Genomic DNA, 19600 nt, shown 5'->3' on the forward strand with positions numbered 1-19600 from the left:
CAAAACGACAATGAGTTCTTCTACTCATACTCCTACTCCCCGTCAATTTTAACGTTTTGTTCAAGGCACTGAGTCCAATCCCTAGTCTTATCATTATAGTCTCCACTCATCAAGAAACGTATCAGCAATTGTGTATTTATAGTGGGCAGGGCAGCTTAAAGTCACTCACGTCAAGTCAAGTCCAGTCATGTTTCATTTGTGACGCCCTCAATCAAAAGGAGTCTCAAGGGGATGCACAGACCAGAGATTATTGCAAACCACAGACTATATTATTACACCACCCCTGATCTAAAACCTACATGAGGGCAAGGAAAAACTTCACCCTGAGGAAAATGAAGAAACCTTGAGAAGGGACCGCACATGAGGTAATCCGCCTTCCAGGAAGACCAGGCTACAATGAATATTGCAATACACAGACATTGTCAATATGAAATATAGGTCATTCTAAGCTATAGAATAGAAGTGTGTTTTAAACCTAAATTTAAACAGTTCCAGTGAGGTTGCAGATCGAATCTCAGGGGGAAGAGCATTCCACAGCACTGGGGCCCGAATGGAGATCGCTCTCGAACCTGCAGATCTCTTCTTGGCTCTTGGGATCACTAGTAGACCAGCATTTTCAGAGCGAAGGCTCCGGGACCGCAACATAGGGGAAAATTAATTGGTAGAAATTGGTTTTGAATTCTCTTTGAGTCTCTTTAGGCAGAGGGTTCAGTTACTTATTCCTCCCCCTTTGTCATTGTTTGCATGCAATTTTCATTACAATATGAAAACCAATAAATGTTTGGGTGGTTTTAGTTAAACTTGACACTGTTTTTTCATCTGTGTGATTTTGACAGAGATCAGATTACATTTGAGGGTGATTTTATACAGATATGGGATATTTTCCAAAGGGTTAGGTTAGTTCTTCATACCGCTGTGCATTAAGATAAAAAAAAATCAACATTTTAAAGTATTCCTGTTACACTACTTGGGAAGAGTAATTTGATTATTTTAGCAACTTGTTTCTTTAACCACACTGTGTGTAGATAATGAACCCGGGACTAGACGTTTGTTAGCCGCATTCATCCCCAGCAGGTTATCATCATCATCCATGCCAAACTGTAGCAGCACAACATCGGGGAACAGCCATTTTATTAAGCAAATGTGAAGTTTGGTGTTAGTTTATCTTTATTCCAGTGCCACCGCGGCGAACACCTACGTTAAAAAATTAAACGTGACATTATTTGTTGAAAATAAACATCGGAACGGAGACAGTTAGGAGTGACGCGGATCATCGATAACCGACAGAATAAAAGCGAGTAATCACCCCTCCCCCCAAAAAACAAGCAAATCAACCAAAAACAACAGGAACAGAAACAAGCCACAAAAGAAAACAACGTAACATTTCTTGTGACGTTATTTATCTGTCGACATGTTGGATGTCGGGGTCTTCTGGATTGTCTCACTTGGTTTCCCTGTAGATGAGCATCACTGCAATGCAGCTACTGAGGAGCGTGAGAGCCCTGAGGACTCCTTTTAGTGCACTGGTTCTACAGTCATACCTCTACATACGAGCTCCTCTAGACACGAGAAATGCATTATACGAGATTTATTTGTGATCGACATATGAGGGAATATCCATGAATCGAGCATTCCCAGGGGCTACCACTAGGGACTGCTCACTGTTTGTTTCAATTATGTTGCATCTCCTTTTCGTGGTAAATGGTAAGGTGTTTTCAGAGGAGAATTATGTCATTTGGAACAAAGCAGGAAATAATAGACGAACATGAGTTTTCGTGTCCGTGACTTAGCTAAGGAGTTAGATCGGTTAATACCTACTACTGTATTTGTACGCTTTTAAACAGAAATATGTCATCGAGGTTACAAAACCAACCCGTGTGACTGTTCCCTCAAAATTGCGAACCACTATTCATGACGAGATGAAGAGAATTTTGTTATTGTGGATACACCACAAGGAGCTAGCGGGAGATAGCGACACGGAGAGCAGGAGTTTCTGTCGATCTACAAGATAGCGTCAGATACAACCGGGATGGATTTCAATTCCCGCCATAGCTGGTTTGAGAAAAGGAAAATGAAGGAAAGTCGCAGAAGAGTCTTTGCAGTGCTTCGCTTCATGAAGTAAAAGAAAATAAAAACAGAATGTTGTCATAATGTTTGTGTCATTTAGAATTATGGTAATTTTAATTTTAAGTATACAATCAGTGCTTACTACTGCACCACGAATACACTTCCATTACTTTAGCGGCAGATGGTAAGTGCTCAGACTAAACTCATGTTTAAATTCGTTATTTACATCATATTGATCTTATTACTGTATTTTTATGTTTACTTTTTGAATATGCTTGTAGTGATCAGAAATATGTGTTTTATGGCTTTTGGCTTGAGTTACACTTGTGTTAATCTTGTATTTTCATCTTTTAATAATCATAATTTTCTTTTATGTATACATGTACTTATTAGTTTCTATTTTTACGCTGGCAACTGTGTGGACAGCAAAGTAAGAATTTCATTGTGCAGGGAGACGTGGTTCTTGACTGTGCGTATGATAATAAACATTCCGAATCTTGAATCTATTGAGAGTTAACTTGGCTTTTGGCAGGCTGGAAAGGATTAACTAGTTTTCAGTTATTTCATATCGGACAAATTGTCACGCGAACAATTTGAGACGCAAGCTCGATCCTGGGACAAATTAAGCTTGTATGTAGAGGTATAACTGTAAAGTATTTGGATTCCATGAAGCCCCATTCTAGCCTAGCGCCACTTGACCATCCCCGGCACGCAAACGGGCCCAAAACTACCTTAAGACGAACGTCGCCGCCACGCGTCCTGAACACTCACAACATTTTCATCATCACAGAACATTATAGAGCAATTTTTCATAGACTTCTTTTTCTCTCTCTTCATATTGCACCATTTGAAAATGGGATGCAGAAAGATGGACAAGACGCCATTTCCTAATCAAAAGCAAAATATGTGCAAACATGACTAAAGACTTTATTAACCAAATTATTTCCCTGTAATATCCACAAATAAAAGTGATTTATCTTTTTTATATATATATTTATAGTAATAAGAATAGTAAATCTTCACATTGGATCATTTCATAAGTGTGACAAAATGGTGGTCATCGCCATCGTCTTTGAAATTGGTCAGTCCCCATGCATCCATAAGAAAATGTTTTTCCCCCCCAAAATTTGCGAGCAGCTGAAAAGCGAATCGATTTCATTTGCTCTCACTTTCATTCGATGAAATTTCACAGGAAAAAAACCCAAACGCATCTTCCGCTCTAGAAAAATAACCCAAAATGATAAAACGTCGCTGCTATGGTTTCATGATTATTAATAGATGTCATCTAACAATTCATATCACTCATCAATTATAAAGAACGAACAGTAATAAAGAGTAAATAAGGTTACTCAGTTAGTTTGGCAGCGCTCTGGCTGCAGTCATTCCTGATGAGTGGGTTTTTTTTTTTCAAGTGAAAAGCAAAATCCATAAAAGAAATACAAACAGGAGATGAAAGGAAGTTGTAAAATAAATAAAAGTAGATTAGTAAAAGTGACCGCACCCTCGGAGGGCCCGGGCATATATACAGAACTGCGCGGTGAGTCCGTTTACTGCACTTGAGTGTTAAGTCCAGTGTTGGGGGTAAGTCCGAGGGCCCCCAGGTGCCGTTATACCAGCGTGTAGGACTTTGCGTAGGGGTTGCTGCTCTGTTTGAGGTGTCCTCGCGAGTCTAGTAGGGACTCTTGGGAGGTGCTGAGCTTGGCGGCCTGGCCCAGCTCCGAGCCTTCCCGGTGGGGGAGCGTGGCGGCCGAGCCGGGCTGCCACTGGGCTCCCGGTTCCCTGCCGGCCTGGGGAGGGGGCTCGCTGGGGGTGGGGGGCGCCATGCGGGAAGGCCGCTTGAGAGATCGGCTCTTTTGGGGCTCCAGGCAGGCCTGGCCCATGGCCGCCCGCTCCCCGCTCGCTGCCGTGGCCCTGGGGGTGCCCGAGCAGGACATGCCGCGGTTTAGCAGGAAGTCCATGCGCAGGTAAGGAGGGAGGTGCACCAGCTCGCCCCCTGAAAAACATCAAACGAGTCATTTTAGCGTATTCGATGATAGACATTTTATTCCAAACAGGAAATCCCAGGCAGCACGGCAGTGTATGCGGCACAATTTGGAGATTATCATTTGTTGTTTAGTTGAGACTCTTTGTAATTAAGGGCTATACAAATAAAAATGACTTGACCTGACTTGACTGGTTTATTGGTGTCTTTTTTTAAATGTATTTTCTTTCCAGCAAAGGAGAGAACCAGCGATAACTGGAGCGCAAAGTTGTAAAGTAGTCTCCATACTACAAAAATATGCTCAATTGGTGCCACTCTCTTGACCCTAATTAATGATGGAAATTGTTGGTTAATGTACCCTCTGCAGACAAAGATAGACATAAATGTTTATATAGACATGTTTAACTTAGATTTTGTGATGAAAGATGGGCTTGAATTGATCATGAATAACTTCCTGAGTCCTCACAAATAAAATCTGAAGTTTCGTCGGGCCGGGCCGGGCTTCAATACCCGCGGGCTTGGGTCGGGTAGTATCTTTGAGGCCTGATCTTACAATGCAATGACATTTAGTGGTCAAATCTTAAACATCTTAAGTGCGTGTGTGCAGTGTGGCCTTACCCGGTCTGTGGGCTTTGGGTACGGCCATGTTCATGACCCGGCTGACGTCTTGAGGCTTGGGCGGGGAAGCGGTGAAGCGGCAGATTCCCGATTCGGACGGCGTGCTGGAGGCAAGACTGTCGGTGTAGTCGTTGGTGCCGGCCGTCATTTGTTCCGACGAAGTGTCAGAGATGAAACACTCTGTGATGGTGAACTTGGCGTGGCGAAGCTGCTCCTCCATTTTGGCGTGTTCGTAAGCTCTTGCCAGTTCCTCGTAAGTGGACGAAGCGCTCTCCGTCGACACCATGCTGCTGCGGGCGCGGTCTAGGCACATGATAGCGTAGCGTGTTAGCGGGTGTGCTCAGAGAAAAGGCCGTAGGTTTTGGTTGAGTTGATTCTGTTTTTACTACATTTGCAAAAGAGTTATTTGACTAGGATTCCTAATTGTTTTATCGACTATTATGGACTGTTTACATCATTGTCAATATGGGCCAATCATGTTGCTGTTCTTTGAATCCCCCAGGTTTTAGGGTAGATCTGTTTTTTTTTTTCAAGCGGTCAGGGTAGGGCTTTTAGAACAGGTTGGAATTTCTTTTTTGAAGTTTAGGCTCATTCCCCTGTTCTCCTTGCAAGCTCCAAATGTATTGATTTCTTCTCTCCTTATTTTGAGTGGCTGTCCAACTATACATACTTAACAATTGGTCCTTAAATCCGTTTATTGTTCTCCTGGTAATTGATGTTTTCTGTCCTTATTTTGAGTTTGTGTTGAACTACAAACTTAACAATTGGTCCTTTGACCCAGTAATTGTACATGTACAAGGTTTTGTAGAGTCCTCTACTTTTTTCCTTACATGTTTAAAATGTTTTGATGTATTCTGTCCTTATTTTAAGTATTTGTTAAACTACTAACTTAACAAATTGTACTTTGAGCCGGTTATAATACATTTTAAAGGTTTTGTATAGTCCTCTCCTGTTCTCCTTGCTAGCTCAAAATTAATTCATCTTTTCTGCCCTTAATTTAGGATCTGTCAAACTATAAACGTAACAATTAGTCCTTTGAGCTAGTTATTGTATACCTTGAGGATACCTACACAAAAAAACTCTCGTTCCTAAGGTTCAAAATTCATTAATGCCTTCTCTTCTTATTTTGAACATCAACTCCAACCTAACAATTGGTCCTATGTGCCAGATGTTGTACATTTTGAGGGTTTTGTACAGTCCTCTCCTGTTCTCCTTAAAAGCTAAAAACTGATTATTGTTTTAAATCCTTAATTCGAGTTTCTGTTGAACTAAAAATGTAACAATTGGTCCTTCCAGCCAGTTATTGTGCAGTCGTCTCCTGTTCTCCTTGCATGTTTAAAATAAATGGATGTTTTCTCTCCTTATTTTGAGTGTTTACTAAACTAAAAAGGTATCAGTTTCTCATGGCAATGGTGAAAATGGTGCTAACCAGTATCCTGAGAAGGGCTGACGCTGTAGCTGTCGCTCTCCTTGTCAACTGAACCGGCGACTCTTGGCGTGGGCAGCCTCCAATCAGTGCTTAGCGTGTGGGAGGAGACTGGAGGGTGAGGACGGTTTAGCGTCCACTGGCTGGCATATCGGTTGCGGGCAGCCGGCCCGGCTTTGGCGGTACGGCGGGCCGTCGGATCTGCGAGAAAAAGCAAAAGATATGTTTTAAAAGGCATCTCAGTCTTCGACTTCAAGTCAAAATTTATGTAAACTATGTAAATCTAATTCTAAATATGTTTTAATCCCCCTTATCTATCTATTAAAACTACTTTAAAAATCCCCTTGAGTGTGTGTATGTATGTGACTTATACGTTTCATCAAAATTTATACACTTGTACTTTTGGCCTCTGTGGATTTTGATGTCAAGGCACCTTCACTAAATACCAACAAAAAAATAATAAACATCTGCTTTTCGTATACAAGCGGCTCTGGAGCTGCATGCATCTCTTTGATGCTCCCCTGGCGCTGTTTCAACAAACCACAGTCCCCACAACCTCGCCCAAGTAGAATGCCGGGCATTGATTTGTTTCCCCCATGTGTGTTTGTTACTAAAACTTAGAAATCTCTTCTTCTGTACTATTTTTATCTTTTCTTCTTCATGTATTATTCTCTTCATGTATTAGTCTCTCCAAGAGTTATAGAGTTTATCCTGGATTAACACCTTTAGTTGTGTTGCAGATAATGTTCACTACATTGATATCAAGGGTAATAAAGACTATTCTATTCTATTCTATTCTATTCTATTCTATTCTATTCTATTCTATTCTATTCTATTCTAGTCTATCAACCACCACACTCAGTAATTAGATACCGTCTCTGCAGCAGATGGTGCTATCAGAACAAATTAAATTTACATCCAATCTGACAACCGTTATAGATGGGGTGCAGGATTAGAAAACTTAAGGCTGCAATAACGACTTCGGCGTCAGAGGAACACCTGATTTGCAAGCAGGTACATGCAATTTCTCAGGCCTGCCCGAATGAACTCTTCTTTTTTCACTTTTTGGGGGGTTTGTTCTGGCCAGAACAGGCCTGATAAAAGTAAGATAAAAGTAGATAGGCGCAATGGAAAATAAAGAATATGGGCTCTTTGAACTCAGTTTGGTGTTCTTAACACATGTTTAATCGAGAAAATATTTAACTTTCAACTTGTTCAAGATACCTCTTTATATTAAAGCAGATTTTGGTCATAAGTCGGATGTTACTTTTACTCAGAAATGTTTTCTGATCAAGCGCGATCTAACAAAACAACATTTGTCAAATTCAACATTGAATGAAGTAAAAAAAGGGGTCCGTACTGGACTTACTGGTTCCAGGTCTGGCATCAGATACGTCTACCAAAGGTCCAGTGGCCTGGGAGAGTGATTGGTAATGGACAGTGTGGGTAACAGTTGACGACTTCTGTTTCTGCGTTTCCCCAAAATCGTTATCAGTCAGTAGCACTGTGGATCTGTCATCTGCATAGCGGTGGAAAGGTCAAGTTCAGAAACAAACTCTTATTACTACTGGTGCAATTGTTTATAGCTGTTACAAGGAACTTACCAACAGTCTCCATGGTGTCCCTCTCCTCGATTAGAAGCTGAGCTCTGGGAATATCGATGTGCATTCGGAGGGTTTGCTGCTGTTTGTTGACTGGCTCTGCTGGGCGAGTGTTTTTACTATAAAGTAAAAAGAATGATTCAGTATATCCTGTTGTTGGACTAAGTCGTACAGATTGGCACACCATTTCAAGTCAATGAATATAAGCTGTGGAGTCCCTCAGGGGTCTGTGTTAGGACTTTATTAATTGTATTGTATATCTATGACTTGTGTAAGGAATAATTGAGATCAAAATATACTTTATTTACTGACGACCACAGTATCAGGCCCAGGTATTGACAGAAATTACTATAGAACTGAACAAAGTCAAGGAATGATTTGATAAAAACATTGTCAAAGTCAGTGCTGTTGCCAAATGACTTGTTTGCAGTATCTGGTATTCCCAGCCAACTTAGTATTAATCATTCCCAACCCTGCTTAGCTTTCTGAGATGGGCCATTCTGTTTTAGGAGTTGCTAGAGGTATAATTTCAAGGCAAAGATTATTCTTTTTCTTAGTTCCCTTTGTGGATAGAGTTTTGTTTTCTTGTTTTGATTTTAAATACATCTTTACTGCAAGGAAAAAATGGAACAGGGGTGAGCAGTTAAAGGCTTCTGCTTGAGCCTTCTCCATATTTTGTTCTTTTCTTTTGTTAATTAAGGGTTAATGTTGTTGTTTTTGTGCTGTGTCCAAATAAAACGCCACAAACAATCAAACAAATAAATAAGCTGGCAGAGTCTTTACCTCATCAACATCTCAGCCAAGCTTTTGGCGTCTCGTAGTCTTTTCAGCCTCTGCTCACGCCTCCTCCTCCTCAGCACCAGCAGGCTGATAAAGATGACAACGATTCCCACCAGCACGCAGGAGATGGTCACCATCATCTTTAGACCTTCACCGCCTCCGGATTTGTCCTCGCTCACATTGGGAGCTTTCACCAGAGGAGCGATAGTGCCTGCCAAGGTGTCATTGTGTTAGAACACTGATACAACCTAATTTCTGTGTATTAAATACTCATACATGATTCACATTGCATGTTATGCGATTTTGTTTAGCGATACTCATCAACTGATCAAGTATATTAGGATCCCAACGATTCTATACAAATAAATACTGTAGCTCTTACAGTAGTCTCAATTTCTGTGCCTTATAGTCTGTTACCCCTTAAGTGTGAAAAGTGTGAAAAACACATAGTATGACAAAGACTTTTGTCTAGGGGTGCGTCTTACATTGTGTAAAATAAGATATTTAGTTTTTTTAATGTTTTTATTGGGGTACTCGGAGTTTAGAATATACCCTGATTGACCTGATCTGACTTCCCGTTCTTCTCCAGGGATCTGCAGCATGGTGGTTTCAAACCACAGTCAAATGGTACCATTACTCAGTACTACACTGTTGGTATTTGCATGTATCATTTCAATGGTTTGAACTAGTTTCCAACCCATGTTGTACCTCCACATGGTGAAACACAGGGCATCTTTGCCATACTCCGTCAAATGCCTTGCTGAAATTCACAACGACGTGATAAGTGTATCTCAAGTGTTGTAGAATCTTCTCGCATAGAATACGCCTATTAAAGATTTCTTCTGCGGTGCTCCTTACCTCCTTAAAACCTGTCTGTTTTTAGGCTATGATGTTTTCTGCTTGTGCTTTCAGTCAGTTGAATAGGAACATTAGCATAACTTTACTAGCATGGCTGATGAGACTGATGGTACTGTTTTACATTTTCAAATTAAATCCAAGTATTGTGATTTTTAATTCAATTAATTTGGAACTAAGACAATTCAAAACCTTTCCCTTTAATTGACACTAAAGGTCCCAACAGTTACACAGTGTTCAGTCCCATTCAAAATGTGAACTTTCTTTCCAAACTTACTGCCGTCATAGCTGAGTGTGGCAAACTTGACCCTCTTCTCTGCGTAGCCGGCGCTATTGTAGATCTTCATCTGCAGCTCATACCATGTGGCCTCCTGCAGGTCGTAGAGGATATAGCTTTTGGTAAGGGAAGTACGCTGCGCCGTGGTCCACGAGGGTGAGTCCATGGGCCGGTACTCCAGCGTGAAAGTAGTGATGGGGCAACCGCCATTATTCCAGCCGTTCAGGTTGAGCTTCACCCGAGTTGCGTTGATACTGGTGAAGAGCTCCTGTTCCTTGGAGTACTGAGGTTCTGAAGGACCAATAGATGAGGCAAACGTGAAGCGCAATTAGAACCAACAACAAATACGCATATAGATATTTATATTGTAAAATCACGCGCATACTGTTTGCCGGCCATACTGGATTGGGCCAAAAGACACAGTTTGATATTGTCATGGGTCTATACTGTTATGTTATTGGCTGTTCAAATGAAGGTATAAAGCATTATTTATTTGTCTTCCTGTTACATCTCAGGGCGAGAGAAGAAAGTAGGCTTAGTAGAGCAGACCTAGCCAGCAAAATTTATCCGTATGATAGCATCTGCTCTCAACTTTTCGTAAACTGTAGGTTATCAGGAACAGAAAGTAATTTTAAAATGAATAATACGGACACTTTGTTGTATTTTTTGCTATTTCTTTTTTGGGTAAACAGGTCTCTTAACATAACTTGTCAGGAAAGACCTTTGTTTTTCCTGGCAAGCGCCAGCTATAACATTAACAGCATTTGGTCTCTTCCTGATGCTAGCAGCCAGCTATTGTTTTTTTTTTCTCAAATTCTCTCAATGTAAGTCAAAAACAGAAATGTTTATTTAGATATTGGAACTATACAGCCTTAAACCCCCACTGAACCAGTTTTTAACTTTTTACTGAACTTTTATTTAACAGGCAAACCTTTTGCTTTGTAGTATAATGACAACACGGACTAAGCACCTTTACTCAGGTTGCTCGGATTTAGATCCCGTGATTCGGAAGCATTTACTCCCTACCTTTCCCATGGGTCTTGGCTTCAATGATTTCACTTATGCGTCCAGGCCCGACAGCATTCTGGGCGGTTAGCGTAAACTTGTACCAGGTGCCACACTTGAGATTCTCCAGACGGTAGGAACGTTCGCTTGGACTGATAGCGAAGTTGCCCCATTGTTCGCTGTTATCCTCTGAATATTGTAAAATATAGCCTAGGAATAGAATGCAAAAATAGTCACTGTATGAAAAAACATGTAAAAGGAGAATGTAAAGCAATGTGATTTAACAGTTAGCGCCTAAAGTTATTTTTTTAAAAGCATCATATGATTGATTCATGAACAAACCAAAAATAGTTTATTTCCGCTGTGAATCTAATTGTCTATTCTAGCTCTCAGTTAAAGGGACAGTTTTTATGATTTACAGCCTCATATTGGTAAAAAAACTTCATCCATTAAAAATAAATCCACACTTATTTATATAAAAGGCAAAAACACATATCATATAGGCTTACATTAAAAACAAAATACTCATAGGTCAGAAAAAAATGATTTATTTTCCATGACAAAAGCCTCACGTAAAGGGAGCTGACATAACTGTGCACCATTGTGCCATCCTGCTGCTGCGGGTACACAAAAACTTGTGTATGAAAATTAGGTGTAAAATTGTGTGATTTAGTCATTTAGAGTTTCCATAGTTTGCATTGAAAGTGTGGTTTGAATAGTCAACCGTGTCCCTTTAAATGTATCAGTATTTAGAATGTTTTTGTGTGTTTTTTATTTACAAAAAGTAAAAATTAACAAACAAATGTATACATTCTGCAAAGACATTAATTGCTAAATTGTTAAACCTGTTTAAAAGACACTATCAGACATCATTGACTTAGTAAATTTTAGAAAACAGGAGACCCAACACCACCTAGTGCCTACTGCTTTACATAGTTACCCAGTTTGCACAGTGACTCAAAATAAGGTAGAAAAATGTCACCTCTGATGGAGCTGCCGCCATTGTCCCCAGGGATCCAGGACAGAGTGATGGAAGTTGTGGTTGTCTTGGTAACAGTGAGGCGAGGCTGGTCAGGTGGAACTTAAGAAGACAGAAATGTTTTTTTTTAAAAAGGTCGTCACTGTTTTACTTGCTATGGTTTGTGTTTGGACCGTCGCCATAACACTCTCAAAATTGAGAGAATGAGTCAGATTCTCCACCTGCAGAGCGACTGACTGATCTCTCAAACCTCGTCCATGTCTTAAAAGTACCGCCAGATGCTTTTTCTGGTGGACCTTCCCTCCTGAATTAGCCCAGAATTTATAGTCTTTTTGTTTTTGTTGTACTCTGTTTTATTGTACTAAAAAATCTCAACGGAACTACTCTGCTTCAGCACCTGTATCACCACGAGGGTAGATTAGTGACACGGGAAGGAGAAAGGCACATTTCCTTCACAGAAATGGAATTGAGGATCAATTGCTATTGAGTTCAGACAGGTAACAAGTGGAAAACAGAAAATTGGGTATGGACATTGTGCTTTGGGCGCATCGATATCTGGAATTGTAGTGATGCTTACTTAAGATTTGCCTTTTGATATTGGTCTGAAAAAGTTGCATTCCTAGATTTTGGAGTACCGTATTTTAATTACTTTTGAATAAATAACTAAAGCGGTAACAAACCAGGTTGTGATGGGTGATTGAAATACTTGAAAATGCATTTTCAAAGATTAAAAAGCACTTGAATTATGGTTGAGGTGCTTGTAAATTCTGCTAATTGTTGGCATGTTTCTCAACAAGTCTGCTACAAATGATGCAGACACTGCTCTCTGGTGGCTTGGCTCTGTCATTGCATTTCTTCTTCCCTACTAAATAGGGCAGCTGGCATTAGTTAATGGCATTGACCTCTGTAATAAATGTGTATTAGTGCAAGAATTGCATATCAATTATGGTCGTTTATTGTGGGCCATGCAAAAAATTAAGGTAGCGTTTTCCAGTGATATATTGTTATGGAAAGAACTTTCCTGCAACTGAAAATGTAAGGTACATATTACCGTAATTTTACCCAACACCTACAGTATTTCACAAAAGTGAGTAGACCCCTCATATTTCTGCAGAAATTTCCTCATAAAGTTTAATCAACCAACTCTCAAGATACATCATTTGACACAATGAAAAGTAGTCTGTGTAAAGCTTATATAGCAGTATACATCATACCACTTCCATTCCTCCATGACAGAGCTTAGGGATTTTTGAGCTCGCTAAAGGATGTTCAAGCTCTTGTGCTTCTCCACTTTCAGCTTGAGGATGCCCAAAGATGTTCTATTGGGTTTAGATCTGGAGACATGCTTGGCTAGTCCATGCCCTCTACCCCTAGCCAGTTTAGAAAAGCCTTGGTCATCTTAGAAGTGTATTCATGGTCATTCTCAGGCTGGAATATTGCCTTACGACCCAATTTTTGGAGGAAGGGAATCATTCTCTGCTCCAATATTTTACAGTACAAGAAGAGTTGTTTTCCTCAATAAATCGTAACTCCCAAGTCCAGTTGCACACATGCAGACCCAAACCATGACCTCCACAACACCATGCTTTACTTTAGGCACAGCACAAACATGTTTGTACTCCTCATCTGGTCTCTTCTACAAATTTGTCACACAATCAGAGGATATTTATCCAGTGAGCCATATCCTTTGTTGACAGACTTATTTTAATTGTGTGTTGTATTAAACATTATAATCAAATCTCTGCAGAAATGTAAGGGGAGAAATCATTTTTGTGACATAATGTATATGGGGAGAGAATTGTCTAAAAAATATTTACTCACGTATTGTTCATATTCACAAATACATTGGCAATTTACTCAACATTTAAAAAAGACATATGTGACAAATATACACACAAGATTCAAAATCTCACATATAAATCGTGTATATATTTGTGGCTCTGTGAAATATATCATTCACAGCCAATTTTTGTCTTTTAATAGTACTGGAGAAATTGGAAAATTTGCTTTGAAAGTGCTTGAAATAGGAAAGGAAAAAAATGTAACAACCCGGACAAAGAAAGCTAAAACAAAAGCACAAGGTGAACTCGTTTTAATTTCCTACCTTGAACCTGCAGATTGAGGACGATCTTATCAGAGCCAAAGCTATTGCTGGCAACGCAGGTGTAGTTCCCAGAGTCCTCTGCTTTAATCGTACGAATAACAAGGCTGCCGTTTCCGTGGACACTTCGTCGGCTGTCGGTCACAACAGGTGCAGGGGTTCCATTGCTGCAATACACAAAGGTGTACTTACATCAACTTTGGACAGCATTCTGTTTTGCAATTCACACAGAATTGAACTACTCCTTGCCCCTCTGCCACTCTCATCCTCCACAGGATTTCAACTCATCCGTGTTTGCGCACAAGAAAAAAACATGATCGTAATATTACCTGTTAGCAATCTCAAAACATGACGATATGATGTGCACTCAGGATATGATAGTTTTAATTAAAATATTTAAAGCAATTTAATTGTATTGTGGTGGTAACAAAGGACCTTGAGGAGTTGCCTTTGCAACCCCCAAATGAGGCTGGCGAAAAACGGGAGATCCTGACCTGTCCACATCCCACAACCAGGGCAGTTCTCTTTAGCCAGTGACCAGGTTCTATTTGAACCAGCGACAAAGCTGGTCTGTTTCAGCCATGGACAAAAAAAAAACGTCTAACCTAGTGTAGAGATGCCAACCTATGCTTGCAAAAAAACGCTCCTCAGAAAAAGAAAGGACCCACCAGCAGCCAACCCAAGCTACATCTCATTGCAAACAGTGATTCTGGTTTCGCACTGCAGACTCCTACTCCAACCTTCTAAACGGATCATCATCATGACAGTGCTCTGAAACCAAAGTTCATCCCAATAGTTACAGGTATTGATCGGTGTGATTAAAAGGTAGGCAGATAAAATTACAAAAACACCCAGTTGCTGAAAGTCTTAAGTTCTATCTACAGTAAAGAATAAGCACAGCACGTACATTTTTACTATCCTAATGGTGCCAGCCAATATACCTAAGACTTACAACAATGGTACTCATTGCCTCCCTGCTTGGCGCTAGGCATTAAGCGTTGGAATTGGGGGTTTTGGTCACCTAATGACTCCCAACACAGCAGTTGGGTCTAAAATGGCTGCGCCCTGTTTGGCTGCGACTGCATCGGCTCACTACAGTTTAGCCGTACGGGTCAGGTGTATCGACATTTCGTTCTGTGTGCATGGTTACAAAGAATGACAATAAAAGTAAATTCTTTTCTATTCTATTGAATATACCAACACATCTTTCTGTCTTTTTCTTATTCTTATTCAAGCTTATTTTGTAAAAAAATACTAAATAAAATTACTTAAATCTAAGAGTGTATCTGTGTCTTTAAATATGCTGACCCTCCAAAAACTGAAAAATAATCAATTTGAAATTGTTGTGTAACCAAGTTTCCGATTAATGAAAAGGTTTTTCAGGTGTTTTTTGTGAAACAATTATCTAAAAATTGAATTTGGTGCCCCTAGGCAAAACAATTTTAAGAGATTAAACTCCCCTCTTTAGTTTAATTCATAAAATGTATTATTTGTTCGATAATTTATTGACCCCTAAATTCACTCAAGTGTTTGCATACGAGTGGCGTTATTTCAGATCACGATGCTGGCGGAAACTCACATCTCCTTTAACCACTTAATGGTTGGTGAGGGATCTCCAACTGCCTTGCAAGGTAGCACGATGTCTCTCATCCACGGTGTCGTTACTGTCCTGTTGAAGGTCAAGATGCGTGCCGGAGCTAAGGAAATCCATTAAGATGCACGTTAGACCAAAATTCCATGAAAAAAAAGATAAAGATGACATAATACACTGCAAAACAAATAAAAAAAATAGATAGGGAAACAAACCAAATAAATGCATAAATAATTTGCATTTATGTCATTTATTTAAGCGTACTGGGATTCATTAATGTGTTTTTATTTATTTACATAGCAAATATTTGAAGGTATTTTTAAAATTATTTATTTCGACATATGGCAGGATCAGTTGTGAGGATTACCGGGTGAAGATGAAAACAAATGAATTCATTTTCTCAGAAATTAAGAGGAAAAAAGGAAAATAAAAATCAATTCCAGACTTTACGTATAAGAAAACTGATACGACACGGATTATTCTATACTCTGATGGTAATATTCTGCATTGTCTTGCACAGTAATCTCTCGCTGTAGTCCAGCCTAATGCTAGGCTATGAAAAAAGCATACCCAGCGGAGCCTGTATCTCACCAGCGGCAGATCCATTACCCATTTAATGAATGATCTGGAGCTATAACTCACAGGAAACCGCTACATTCTGTACAGTTTTATTTTAACTATCACAGAGACCTGGCTCTACCCAAGGATACCTGTAGCTAGCATGCAGCTAGCCAGCCATCCTCTAAATCGTTTTTTTACACTGAAAAGATAAATTTTGTATAATGACAACAAAAAGCATATGTTCAACTGAAATCCTGTGTTCTGTTTTTATATGTAGATCTATAGTTGTTACTTTTTTAAGGTTGTATACCCTCAGTAGGTAAGGAAATAAGTTTGACCCTTCGGGGCTTTTATAAAGGGGCACCGCCACTTTTTCATGTTTCACTGGGGTTCTGGTCCTCAGTAATCGTGATAACCGAGGTTAAACTGCAATTGCACTTGCCTTCAGCCATAGGTTTAACAGTGATGATTTCGCTGGCATTTCCTCGGCCAGCAGCAGTAACTGCTACCACCCAGACGCTGTATTGACGGTTCCGGCTCAGATTGGGGATCCGGTAGAAGAACACATCCGGGGCTGCCTCAAACTCACTGCTGACCTAAATGTGGAAAAAAAAAATGGTTTTGACTTCACTGTTTCTCAGGAAAGGACCAGTTAGTGCGGCAAGAATTTGTAGCATGTTTGACCCAAAATGTACTGAAGTGAAGGAAAGATATAGGCTGATAAGAACAGTTAACTCATCGACTTTCAACTTAGCTAATTAATTGTGAGCCTACTTGAGTGAGTCTAAAACCATTAATGGCTTTACATTCAGAACAAATTTTGGTAGTCTTTAGTTGTCATTGGTAAAGAATGTGTAAATGACAAAACTATTTGATGAATTTGTCAACAAAACTAAACTATTCGCTTAAACCAGCCTTCTTGAAGGCAGAAATAAGGAAGGACATTAAAAGCAGTCAATGGCACCAAATCAAAAACATTTTTTCGACATTTGTAATTGTTATTAGTAGAGAATTAGTTATCGACAAAAATGTGATGACTTATCGAGAAAACTAAACCTTGCTTAAAAGATTGACTTCCAGCTCAGTTCCTTTATAGCCAGCCTATGGATGAAGTTTTTTAGATTTTTTTTTAGAATTTATATATATATATATATATATATATATATATATATATATATATATATATATATGCCCGAGAATGCTTTGAAGTTGTTCTGTACATACAAAATTTCCCTCGGCTAACTCGAAGAAACGGGAATGGATTTCAAGGGCTCTATACACAAAGTACATTGTACACTGCATAGTTTTTATAGTTTTGCTAACTTCTTACCGTAGGGTGTGGGTTGGAACAGAAAACAGTGTATTTCCTGATAATGCCGTTGACTTTCAGAGGAGGAAGCCACGACACAAACACCACCGAGTTGGAAGCAGCTGCTGCCTTCACTCCGCCAGGAGGACCAGGAACTAAAGCAAAGATAAATTTGTACCATACTTTGTAGTATATTTCTAAAATTTGAGTTTGGCGCTAAAGGCTTTATAGCTCAGCCTACCGTCTTCCTTCGTGCGGATGTAAATCTGTTCGCTACGAACGCCGTCACCTGCCCGGGTGAAGGCCAACACCTGGATGCTGTAGTTTGTGTACTTCTCCAGCCCGTCCAACTCAAGTGAAGGCTTGGAAGTCGTCACGTTTCGGATCTCGCCAAGCTCTGGGGAGAGGGAGACCGTTCAGTTAAGACAGTCTCTCTGTTTTTAGCTGACCTGCACTGGCTCCCTGCCAGTTTAAGATGTGATTTTAAGGTTCTGTTGGTAGTATACAAAATCATGAATGGACTTGCTCCCTCATATCTTTCTGATTTAATTTCCCCGTATGTTCATGCTCGGAAGCTTTGCTCAGAAAGTGCTAGTCTGCTAGTGATTCCAAGAGCCAATACGAAATCTATAAGTTCAAGAGCGTTCCTAATTCTGGGTCCGGTGGTGTGGAATGCTCTGCTGTCTGAGATTCAATCTGCAACCTGAGTTCATCCATCCATTATTTGCACTGGTTAACCTCAGTAGGGTCGTGTGGGTGCTTGAGCCCATCCCAGCTATCTTCTGGCACTGGGCAGGGGACACCCTGAACTGGTTCCCAGCCAGTCGCAGGGCAGCAACCTGAGTTAAAGTGTTTAAAACTAGGTCTAAGACACACTTATATTTGATAGTTTATGATTGATGTTGACCTCATACTCTTGTCCTCTTGTCCATGAGGGAGAAGAATGAGCCTGGTAGTTGCACAGTGCAAATATTTTGAGTCATCGTACAAGGCCCTTGGACCTGATTTAACTATTATTTGGAACCTGCTGGATCAGTCAAGATTTTGGGAAGGAAGCTGTCACTTGGACATGCTGCTATGAGATGTATTTCATGATCATGATGATGATGTTTGTGTATTATCTATGGAATTCCATGGAATCTATTGCAGCCTGGTCATCCCGGGAAGGGGGATTACCTCATGTGCGGCCCCTTCGCAAGGTTTCTCCATTTTCCTCATACTGAGGTTTTTGAGTTATTCCTTGCCCTCATATAGGTTTCAGATCAGGGGGTGTGGAATTGTGTCCTTTGAAGCTCTTTGAGACGTTTTGAGATTAAGGGCTATGCAAAAACACATGACTTTATTTGACTCCGAAGTTCGAACTAAATTTCCAGCCCTGAACATGTTTGAAATGAGCGCAATGTATTTGATTATGCAACACATGACCAATGTCGGGATTAATGGTTACAAAGGAACTCAATTACTCTTCTCTGTAACGATTACAGTAACACAATAATACAATTCTGTAACTCTACTGTCGTTACTACATGGTGTGTTACATCGTTACATTAGTAACTTATTTTATGTAGATGATGGGTTAGAGTGTGCACTCTGATTTTTGGGTAGTCCTGCATAACACTCGTTGTCACCTACAACTCTTGAGGCATCATTGCAACGATCTTGAAAAATGGTAAAAATGCATGTGAGAGTTATTATTAACTATGTTTACCCTCTTGAGCTTAAATTTTGCTAAAGAGTTTTCAATTATTTAAGAACCACTGCTGCAACTGAGTGACACCAAGCTACATATTACTCGTCAGCATCAGTAACCGACTTATTACTCAGCAAAACTGTTTTTCTTTAAACACTATGCTGAAATTAGAAGCTGAGTCATACTCAGACCCAAAAGTCAGTGTGACCGCAAGTTGCTGCAAGCAAGCAGATGTTCAGAAGTCCGACAACGTGACCTAGTTGTGGCTAAGAAACAACTATTGCAAATAAACCAATGCACAAAACCATTGCTTCTTCATAAAAATATCTTACCATGAATGCAAAATGGAAATAAATACAATACCTCCATCTGGCAGGTTGGCCCAGTAGATAACCCTGAAGCCAACCAGGTTGCCATTCAGAGCATCTTTAGGAGGGGTCAACCAGGATAAGGAGATGACTTCAGGGAATGTAGCAGTTGCTTGGACATGTTCTGGAGGACGACTTGGTACTGCAGTGGGCAAAAAAAAGATACATGAAAAAGAACGTACATATAAAAGCAGGCAAGAGTGGGGGACGTTGCAGTACTCCCTACTTTCCACTAGATTGTAGTGTAACCTCAACTATAACTCTTTAAAGCAGGGGTTTGGATTCAGGGGCAGCATTGAATGAAAAAAACATTGTCAGGAGAAAAATAACATATTGATAGAATTTATTTTTGTATCAACCATTTGAGCCTGCAATCCGATACATCATGTTT

The 19600-nt window shown here is 40.0% G+C and overlaps 1 protein-coding gene across 2 annotated transcripts in view; it reads right to left on the reverse strand.

Moving 5' to 3' along the window:
- Positions 1-1114: 1114 nt before the first annotated feature.
- Positions 1115-19600, reverse strand: part of dscama (Down syndrome cell adhesion molecule a) — a 149935-nt gene continuing 131449 nt past the window's right edge. Inside the window, exons 18-32 of one of the 2 annotated variants that reach the window (XM_088320491.1) lie at positions 19205-19351; positions 17393-17548; positions 17173-17306; positions 16285-16438; positions 15270-15387; positions 13694-13857; positions 11593-11691; positions 10632-10820; positions 9606-9896; positions 8477-8684; positions 7697-7812; positions 7462-7611; positions 6096-6293; positions 4667-4969; positions 1115-4060 (exon numbers count right to left, since the gene is read on the reverse strand). In XM_088320491.1, coding sequence (XP_088176617.1) covers positions 3675-4060; positions 4667-4969; positions 6096-6293; positions 7462-7611; positions 7697-7812; positions 8477-8684; positions 9606-9896; positions 10632-10820; positions 11593-11691; positions 13694-13857; positions 15270-15387; positions 16285-16438; positions 17173-17306; positions 17393-17548; positions 19205-19351 — 2813 coding nt within the window. In that variant the 3' untranslated portion in view covers positions 1115-3674. Of the gene's footprint in view, positions 4061-4666; positions 4970-6095; positions 6294-7452; positions 7612-7696; positions 7813-8476; positions 8685-9605; positions 9897-10631; positions 10821-11592; positions 11692-13693; positions 13858-15269; positions 15388-16284; positions 16439-17172; positions 17307-17392; positions 17549-19204; positions 19352-19600 lie in introns of both variants that reach the window. The other variant, XM_088320490.1, reaches the window with a different exon arrangement.

This window comes from Urocampus carinirostris, chromosome 17 (genome assembly GCF_059441175.1).
Source record: "Urocampus carinirostris isolate Australia breed hairy pipefish chromosome 17, RoL_Ucar_1.0, whole genome shotgun sequence".
Classification (NCBI taxonomy): Eukaryota; Metazoa; Chordata; class Actinopteri; order Syngnathiformes; family Syngnathidae; genus Urocampus; species Urocampus carinirostris.